General features: G+C 40.9%; 1 protein-coding gene across 1 annotated transcript; it reads left to right on the forward strand.

The window, feature by feature from the left end:
* Positions 1–6,117: 6,117 nt before the first annotated feature.
* c2cd4a (C2 calcium dependent domain containing 4A) lies at positions 6,118–7,656 on the forward strand. Its single transcript, XM_039771363.1, has 3 exons — positions 6,118–6,203; positions 6,308–6,351; positions 6,398–7,656. The coding sequence occupies exons 1-3, from the start codon at positions 6,118–6,120 to the stop codon at positions 7,654–7,656; spliced, it is 1,389 nt and encodes a 462-aa protein (XP_039627297.1).
* The last annotated feature ends 2,323 nt before the right edge of the window (positions 7,657–9,979 follow it).

The following is a 9,979-nucleotide window of genomic DNA, read 5'->3' on the forward strand; positions in this document are numbered from 1 at the left end:
ATGTAGTCTGAAGAAATACTTTACTCATCTACTTTATATTTTTGTTTACAGATTTCTAGTATCCATCCATCCATCCTCTTCCTCTTATCCGAGATTGGGTCGTGGGGGCAGCAGCTTGTACAGAGATGCCCAGACTTTCCTCTCCCTGGCCACTTCTACTAGCTCTTCCGGGTGAATCCCGAGGTGTTCCCAGGCCAGCCGAGAGACGTAGTTCCTCCAGTGTCTCCTGGGTGTTCCCTTGGGCTTCCTCCTGGTTAGACATGCATGGAATACCTCACCAAGGAGGCATCCAGGAGACATCCTGATCAGATGTCCAAGCCACCTCATCTGACTCCTCTCAATGTGGAGGAGCAGTGGATCTACTCTGAGCTACTCCCGGATGACTGAGTTTCTCACCCTATTTTTAAGGGAAAGCCCAGACACCCTGCAAAGGAAACTCACTTCAGCCGCTTGTATCCACGATATTGTTCTTTCGGTCACTACCCATAGCTCATGACCATTGGTGAGGGTAGGAACGTAGATCAACCTGTAATTTAGGAACTTTGCCTTTTGGCTCAGCTGTGCCTTCAGCCACCACCTGACTCACACTGCACCCAACCTCCTTGGCCCCTCCTACAGGTGGTGAGCCTGTGGGAAGGGGGACCCATGTTGCCTCTTTGGGCTGTGCCCTGCCAAGCCCCATGTGTGCAGGGCCGGCCACCAGGTGCTCGCCATCGAGCCCCACCTCCAGGCCTGGCTCCAGAGGGGGGCCCCGGTGACCTGCGTCCAGGCGAGGGAAATGCCATCCAAAGTTTTTATTCATCATAGGAGGTTTTCTGAACCGCTCTTTGTCACGTCCCTCGCCTAGGACCAGTTTGCCTTGGGTGACCCCCGACAACAGAGCTCCTAGGATCATTGGGACACGCAAACCCCTCCACCACGTTAAGATGGCAGCTCGAGGAGGGGTGATTTCTAGTAACATTTATAAAATTACTAAATGCTGAAAGTATAACCTCTTTATTCATATTGCAGAGTGCTTTCACTTGATGTTTTCTGACCTTGTTTGACATTAAAATATTGCAATTAAATAGCAGTATTAAGCATTATTAATTCCTACTTGAGTTTCTTTAACCTTGAAAAAATAATTAAATATTCTATGTGGCATTTGGAAGAAATTGAGATTCAATAATAACAAATATTTGATTGTTAATTGTTTATTTGGTTCCTAGATTTCCTAAAATATCATCTTTAGTGCAGAAACTCCTGCAGAAGCCTGTGTTTGTTTTTTGCATAATTGACTTTAATTATTATTTAGTGTTGCACGGCTGTACAAAATACTATTACTTTGTCGTCTTAGTCTTAAAAGCTGTTAAATAAAAGACAGAAAATTATGTGTTTTTCTACTGCTATGGCTCACTGTGAAATTAATTACTGAAATTTGCAGTTAAAGTGGTTGTTATACATATTATTAGAAGGACATTTATTGTCCACAGAAGGAGTTGACCACTTTTTGGTGGTTTTAACCTGTCCGAATACACTGAAACTATGATGTGCAGGCTTTCCCTACGCCATGATTCTTATCTGATTAAAGTTGTCTTTTTGTCTATTGCCAGTCTTGAATTTCATTTTATTCATTAGAATGATTTTCTCCCCATACTCGTTTGTTGAAGCTTTTTCAGAGTTTCTTCTTTTGCAGTTTTGTTGTGACCTTGAATATGTCTTCATTTTAAACTATTTTTCCCTGACCCATTGATTCTCTGTTATTGCTTATATACCTCCCTTCACACCACATCATTGTTTACTTGCAAAGGTCCACGGTGTGTGGCAACACAATGGAGTTAACACTGCTACCTCCAACCTGAAGAAGACTGGTTTGGAATTCAGCCAGATCACTCTCCATGAGGATTCTGCATATTTTACATATTATTTGTGGTATTTCTCTGTATTTTCTGGTATTACTTGATGACTTTAAACTGGCTGAGTTTGAGTGGTGGATGGCTTATCAAAGGCTGAAGCACTAGACACCAAACACTAAAACTGTGAAAACTCCTCCTGGACAGTGAGTGACCTGGTCAGAATTCAAATCTATCCACCTGGAGCTTTTGAGGCTTTTGTTTCTGCCTTGTGTCCCAACCTTTTAGGACTCCCTTCAACCCTAAAACTGAATTAGATGGCCATAAGGGAAATTGTCCAAGATTTGGTGGCAGCCCTGCTCAGACATTAGTATTAATAAGCTCATTATGATCATCTGACCAGGTTGGTCCCAAATGTTTGCTCCTGTCCCAAAGATTATGTGGTGACTCGCCGTCTTGCATGACAACATTATTAGCTTCCCCCAACTTGATATGGGGAGCATATACTGCTTGAATAGTTTAACCCTGAGCACTTACCATTCTGGCCCAGATTACATGGCTTTGCCACTTGGGCCCAGCATTGGCAGAGAACACCACTCCTGTGGAATCTAAAGCAAAGTCTAGTAATGGTGGTTGATCTTTAGTCCATATCCTGTAACAGCTATGAATCTTAAGGCAAGGACCAGAAAGAGTCCTAAGGGCAAGTCCTGTGGAAGCAGGCAATGATCTAGTGGAGGATCCCAAACAGCTGAAGCACGTAAAAGCTTCAGTGGGAGAGTGTGAGTATCCAGGGTTTTTCAGCACCCAAAAAGTGTTGTAGGTTTTCCCTTTAAAAACACAGCTAAAGCCCCTCCTGAAATGTTTCCAATAGACATCCTTTATCGAGCAGCTCTAAGGGAGCACTGACATATAAACACCTCAGTTCACTATGATAAATGCCAAAGTTAATTGGGAGATCTGAGTTTATAAAGAACATACATGACATCATCTCACACCTCTTTTGGATAGGCAAATTACTAAAACAGTTATAGTAATTTGGCATACATCTTAGCATTAGATAGGAGCTACTTTGTATAGATAATACAGTTAATAAAAGAGTTAAAAAGTATAATAAAAACCTCATCATTTCATCTCAACAACTCCATCTTGGATTTGGTGGGCATGGGAAGTCTTTGTAATAAACAGAGATAAAACTGAGAACATTTCCCTTACAGTGGGTTCAGCAAATGGACGATCAGGACAGTAAGTATGTTTAAAACGGTATCTGAGTAAAAGTGATGACCTCAAAGAAGGAGGAACATGAAGTGAAGAATTCTAGTTTTAGTGCAAGGAAGTGTTAATTCACTGCCGGTGTGACATAATTCCTATACTTTACAATGATACCTCCTCCATTTATTTAGATCATCCTACCTTGCTGTCTTATTGTTGCATGTTTTAAATTTGTTATTTTTTATTCTTTTTTCTGCCCTTTTATCTATTGAGGAAACTCAGATCTCTTTGAATGTTCATTTAAAGCACATCACATTTAAAGTAGATGCTAACATACAATGTGCAGATTTCCCAGACAGCTCCAACTGCTTTTGTGTAACACATCCAATCTCTCACTATCATACTACTAAAAGACATGAGATGCCCCATATAATTTGAACAGTATTCCATTTCCAGGATTTATTCTGAATGGTGTGACTCCTGGTTGGCAAAATGTGGTGTTAATTGTGAAATAAGATGTAAAGTTGATTCTCTAAACTCCATTTTTTTCTATCCTTCTTTTTCAAAGCATAAGCTGGAAATAACATATAAGAATTAAAGATGAGCAAATCCTACTGAATTCTGTTCTCGTTGAGGTTTGGGAATTTTGCTGAATTTGGCAAAACACATTGAAGTCAATGGGGAAGGAGAAACTGAACTAGTTGTGAGTGGATTATAACGGCACAAGGGTCCTTTAAGTGTCTCTGAGGGCAAAGGAAACATCTGCTGTCTATGCTGGACCAGTTATTGTGGCCTGAGCTGTGAGGCAGCAGTGCTAACCACTGCACCACTTTGCCTTTGTTAGAGCCAAAACACACTATCACATAGACATGAGAGAAAGAAATGTGTGTGTCGGGTGAACTTTGGTCACACACAAATCTCATACCTCATGGTAATAAAAACCTTTACCTTTAGCTGATTAATTGTGTCATGAGGTTCAGCTTAGCCAGTCTGAGATGCTTGTCCAGTAAAACCATTGGCAGGGAGACTCCTTTGTACAGGATGTCTTCGAGTTCATTTCATTTCAAGTAAAGCACAAATGGACCTGAACTGCTTTGAAAATTAATTAAGTTTGCCTTTTGTCTTGAAAGATTCCAAGTTCAAAAATAAAGAGTATTTTCTTTAAAGAACTGTTATAGCGTGGTTTGCACAACTCTGGATCTAACATGCAACAATTAACAAAATGAAATATCAAAACAGTAAAATGTCTTGCAGAGAGTGGCAACTGGAGCAGGAAGCATGACTTCACTGAGGCTTGGATCCTACAGATTCATCTGAGACAACAGTGATAATTGTAATTTAATATTAGAATAATAACATTTTATCACAAAGGAGCAGGAAGCCTGAGTTCAATTAGGATTGTCCCCCACAAGCCTACTGTACATAAGAATACAGAAGACCAGAGGGACCCATGTAGTCCCTGGAATGAGCACTAGGAGGCTGGAAACGTCCACTAATCCAGGACTCATTCGTTTTTATGAAGGTCAGTTTTTTGTCAGGTTTTACACAGAACTGAGAAGTAATGGTGGCTGGGGATCTGCCATTTGGGGATACTGCAGCTTGTCTTGGCCACCAACCAATAGGGCAGGAGCTGCAGAGCCAACAACTTTGCCAGGTGCCCATATAGATGCTGGATTTGCAGCATCTACGTGATAGAGGACTGGCACGTTACAGTAGCAGGAGGGATAGAGAAGTGCATGGAAGTGGAAGAGCAGCCCACCCGCCGCCTCAGGGTGTGCTCTCTGTTCTGCAGCTGATGACAGACTGCCTCTACTGGTAGACTCTAAACCTGTGATCCAAACAATCAATATTATATATACACTCCAATCTAACAAGCTACAGCTCTATGATGACACGCTAGCCTCACGAAGCATCATGGAGCTCTGAGAAAAAAACTCTTCTTAAGTCAGCCGCTTGGAGAATTTACAGGAAATAATATGGCAGACAAGGTTACCAGTGAACCCACCAAATTTTCTGTGAAAAACACTGTTGAATTTCACCGATCAACACTAATCAATTTGTAACCCACAAACAATTCCATTTCTCCTTAACTCGTAAATCACCTTTCAGTGTTACACTAAAATACTGATATACAATAGCGCTATAGCATAGATTCAGTAATACTACTCTGGTCTTAAGTCTAACCGTCTAGGTTGTTCACTATACAGATAATACCAAGAGAAAGAAAGTTCTGAGAGGAGTAGGTTTCAATACATATTTTCTGACTTCTACCTCTTATTCTTGTTCTTCTTTAAATTACGAGGGTGACCTGCAATGAAATCCTTTATCTCAACAGTAAACATCTCCCTTTATAAATGTATTCAGGCTTCAGCCTTGTCATTGTGGTCTTATCTCTGACATTTTCTCAGCGTTAAGGAAGGTGTACAGCCATACAGACTCCATTCTCATGATCTTTTCTCTTGCAGAATTACATTTAACTAGAATTAAATATTTCAAGATGCTTCAAAAAGTTGTATACTGATTATGTTTAACCCCCTAAATAGCATAAAGATTAACCCCAAACCCCTAAGAGACCACCGCTACCTTATATCATATGGTTGTTACTTCCCCAGAACAATTTAGTGAGATTTTTTCCAGTTTGAGTTTTATATTTACAAAATGTATCCTGTTTTATTATGCATTTATTATTAGTCCAAATTTTTTCTATAAACAATTATCAGTGGTACAAAGAATGTATTACTTAAGTGGTCTATAATAGAGTAGGAAATCTCCTTTACTAAGGGCAAAGATTGGCATAACCCCACACTACCTGTGCAATGTACATGGAATGGAAGAATAAATAAACGTATTCTGTTTTCTAAATGTGGCTTCTGCATTATAGTTAATCTACACATTAGCTTATCTAGTTAACCTTTTTGTCCCTTTTTCCTGGCACTTCTGTTCTGTTGTAGCTTTCTAGTCACTGCGTGAACTGACTGATAAGAGATGAAGGAGGGGCTCTGGGAGTAACTAGAGGTGTGCTTGAAAGGGATTGGTCTTACAGTAGCCCAAGAGATGGACTTAAACATAGAGCAGCATGCACTGCTCTTCAAAGCCGGAGAGAACTTCAGCGTGGAATAATCTTTTGGAGGTCCAGATACTGCTCACAGGTGTTGTTTTAAGGTAAGGCATTACATAACACGATTCCGACAAGCTTATCAGCGTTTTGACTCTGGGACATGTAGGACTTAAATTACCTTAATCTAACTTTCCCTCTTTCTTTCCAGGATTCCTGTTCTCAGAGACTTCCTGTTTATAAAAGGAGCCAAAGGTTCGATGTATCCAGTATAAAAAGAATATTCATGTTGCTAATACAGAATATGCATGCCAAGTTGGAGACAATATGTTTGGCATAAACTATCGCTCACCGGAGAAACTGAAAAAAATTTCATTGTGTCCGAACATTATTACTCCAGACACCATTCCTGAATTCTGCATTCCGACTAAATTAGCCATGAGACAGGAATGTAAAACTGTTGACAAGAATGAATATTCCAATGAGAAAACAAACACACCAGAAAACACAAGTCACAAAGCAAGGAGAGAAACTTCAGGATACAAGATCTGTAATAAGCATGTCATCCAAGTGGAGAGTGTGGATGATCTGTGCTTTAGTGATGAAGAATGCACCAACTCTGATCCCCAGTCACAGGCTGCCTTATCCTTACCACACCTGCCAAAGACTCAAACATCTTACGGTTTTTGCACCTTGTTGGAAAGTCCTCACACCAGAGTGAAAGAGTCACTCTTCCACAACAGCCCCGAGTCTGGGGGTATTCCTATTGCTGTGCCCAGAGGCAGATCAAACACTCTTTCTGAAGTCTTCCAGTCTTCCCTTAGCTTGAGCTCTCCTTCCAGCACATTGGCTCCCAAAAGCCATAACACAAAGAGACGTGGAACCTGGGATAGTGACACCACTTCTTCAACGGAATCCTCCCCGTTCAGCTCACCGTTGTTCAGCAGGTCACCTTCTAAATTCTCTTTATTTTCAACACTGAGTCAAGAGAATTTGTTTTCAAGGAAGGTCAAAAAAGCCACTGCATCACAAACAGGCTCAAATGATGAAAGCAGTTCGACGGACAACAGCCCTAACACGCTGCGAAGAGCATCAGACACCCTTTGGGAGCCTTTTCCTTTCTTCACAGGCTTCACGCCTCCAGATATGTTTCCTTTCCACCAGATGCACCACAGAGAAAGGATGATCAAAGAAAACCAGCTTTCTCTGGGACAAGGAGGTGGTCGCTTAAGACTCTGTGCTGAGTACTGTCGGGACAATCGGAGGCTCCGGGTTCACGTACTCAGTATTGAGGGGCTGTACACCTCCTTTACTGAGACAAAGAACATTACCTGCTGTGTGAGTCTTTCTCTTATGCCTGGCAAAACAATGAAGCAGCACAGCAGTGAGATCAAAAACAGCAGAAATCCAGTTTTCAATGAGGACTTTTTTTTTGGTGGCATTTCTGAGGAGGACTTGTTTTTCAAATCCCTGAGAATTAAGGTTGTTAACAAGACATTCAACATGAAAACAATTTTGGCAATCTGTGAGTTTACCTTAGAACAAATTTTACCTTTGTAACAAATATAGAAAATGAGTTATCTACTGAAATATATCTCTGTAAGTTAACATTTTATATTGAAACATACTATATTGTGAGTTTACCTTAGTCCAAATTTTACATGTGGAACAAATATGCTAAATGAATTAGTTATTGAAATATGTCTATACATGTTAAAATTTTAAACATAATTAAATATATTGCATTTAGAAAAGATAGATTATTCTGTTTTAATTCTGATATTCTGATGTCTTAGTAAGCAGTTCATTGACGATTATTTCTTTATATGTAGTATGAATTTCATTAAATATTCTTTCACAAATGCAGGAAGAGAAATAGAATGTGTCACTGGTGGTTAGAAAGTACCTGTGTATGTCAATGTTGAAATACAGGGGACATTATGAGACCTACATTCTGTCTTGCATGGAGTCCAACAATTGGAGCCTTTAGCACTCTCAGTACAACAGAAAGACAGAGAAGGAGAGCTGTGCTCCATGGGGAGGCGTGTAATGTTCCCATAGAACACCAGAGGGCAGGAAACACAGCACAACCCAGGAGTGGCAGATCTGCTATCAAGGGAGGGAGATAAAGAGAAAAGGGTCACCAAGGACTGGCAAGTGGTAACAAAACACCTGAGTGAAAGTGGCAAAACATGATTAAGCTAAGCGAGTTCAGGCCCAGCCAGTACTTGGATGGAAAACCGAGCAGGAAAAACTTGGGTTGCTGCTGGAAGAGGTGTTGGTGAGGCCAGCAGGGGGTGCTTATCTTGTGGTCCAAATGTGGATCCCAATACCCCAGCACAATGATAAGAGCATTGTGCTGTAAAAATTTTACTGTCCTTCGGATGAGGTGTAAAACTGAGGTCCTGACTGTCTGTGGTTATAAAAGATCCCTAGGCATCCTTTGTAAAGAGAAAAGTGTATCCTGAGGTCCTAGCTAAATTGCCCACAAAAGCCTAGTCATTCTGGCCCCCTAATCATCCCCTGTCTCTTACTGCCTAACTATCTCATCCCGTAACCACCAAACAGCTAATGTGTGGTGAGCGTACTGGTGCAAAATGGCTACCATCGCATTATCCTGGTGTATGCTGCACATTACTGGTGTTTGAAGTGGCATCCTAATCTCTATATAAAATGTGCTTTGAGTAATGAGAAAAGTGCTATATAAATGTAAAGAGTTATTATTATTATTATTATTATTATTATTAACCAGGGAAGCTGGGAGCAAGTCAAACACCGCATCATAGAGTCCCTGACTGACCATGTAACCCCTATGCAATGGACAGTATGGAGCTGCCTTGGGCACTTGATATTGAGAGCTGAACAACATAGGCACACTAGAGGCTACTAGAGGGATCCCTAACCTTGTTTCCCTGAAGCCAAAAATGGACATCTTCCCCACCCCTAAGTTAAGTCTGAGGACTGGCCAGAGGTGGAGTGGTTTAAAGCCACCTTAGGATGGAGAATTAGGCAGTTCTGGGGGTGGGTTTAGAGTTTGGGGTGAAGGTTAACTGGCAACTGGAAGAAAGGCTGGTGTTATGAGAGAGAGCTAGGTGGAGGTGAAAAGGCCTGGTACTTGAGGGCAAGTGGTTGAGACCCCTAACGTGAACCATAGGAGTTCACACCTATTTAGTTAAGCTCAGAAAGACAGTATGTTTTATATAATCTTAGCCTGAATGAACCTATTAATTTTTTACATTTAAGATTTTTCATTTAAAGATTTACCATTGTTGTTTCTTGTCCTAGTGTGTGGATATAAACACAGGAAACTTCAGTTTCTGTATTACATCTGGCCTGAAGAAGGGGCCTGAGTTGCCTTGAAAGCTTGCATATTGTAATCTTTTTAGTTAGCCAATAAAAGGTGTCATTTTGCTTGACTTTTCTCTACATGCCTATACATAGTATTTAAATATCGTGGATGATACCCAGTCAGGGTTCAGTTTAGCGTAAAGACTGCACTGATGGCAGGCACGTGCCTGGATGTCTCTGTATAATCAAACCGGAACATTTTAGGAAGGATATATAATGGAACGTCCAAAAGCCATCCAATACAGTAGGGAGCAGCAGCGAAGTCCATCATATTTTTTCTAAGACAGTAATGTTCCTGACAAGAAACAGATTATACGCAGTCTGCCTGTCAATTGATGAAAATGGTCATTGGGGTTTAAAATTTCAAAGACACCAGGGGCCACTAGAGGTAGTGTTTGGACCCAGCAGTACCCAGAAGTGACTCCTGGGGAATTCTCCAGAAACAGTTCTTGATCAGGGTCATTAGACCACTGGGTGTTGAGTCAGTAGAATGTGCTTGACAAGCATTCAGCTGGTAAGAAATAGTCAGAGCTCA

Source organism: Polypterus senegalus, chromosome 12 (genome assembly GCF_016835505.1).
Source record: "Polypterus senegalus isolate Bchr_013 chromosome 12, ASM1683550v1, whole genome shotgun sequence".
Classification (NCBI taxonomy): Eukaryota; Metazoa; Chordata; class Cladistia; order Polypteriformes; family Polypteridae; genus Polypterus; species Polypterus senegalus.

Excerpts from the sequence above, each read along its gene's own strand:
- c2cd4a (XM_039771363.1), top strand. The coding sequence starts at position 6,118 with ATGCACTGCTCTTCAAAGCCGGAGAGAACTTCAGCGTGGAATAATCTT. Across the intron at positions 6,204-6,307 it reads CTCACAGGTGTTGTTTTAAG|GATTCCTGTTCTCAGAGACT; the intron begins GTAAGGCATTAC and ends CTTTCTTTCCAG. Across the intron at positions 6,352-6,397 it reads GTTTATAAAAGGAGCCAAAG|AATATGCATGCCAAGTTGGA; the intron begins GTTCGATGTATC and ends TTGCTAATACAG.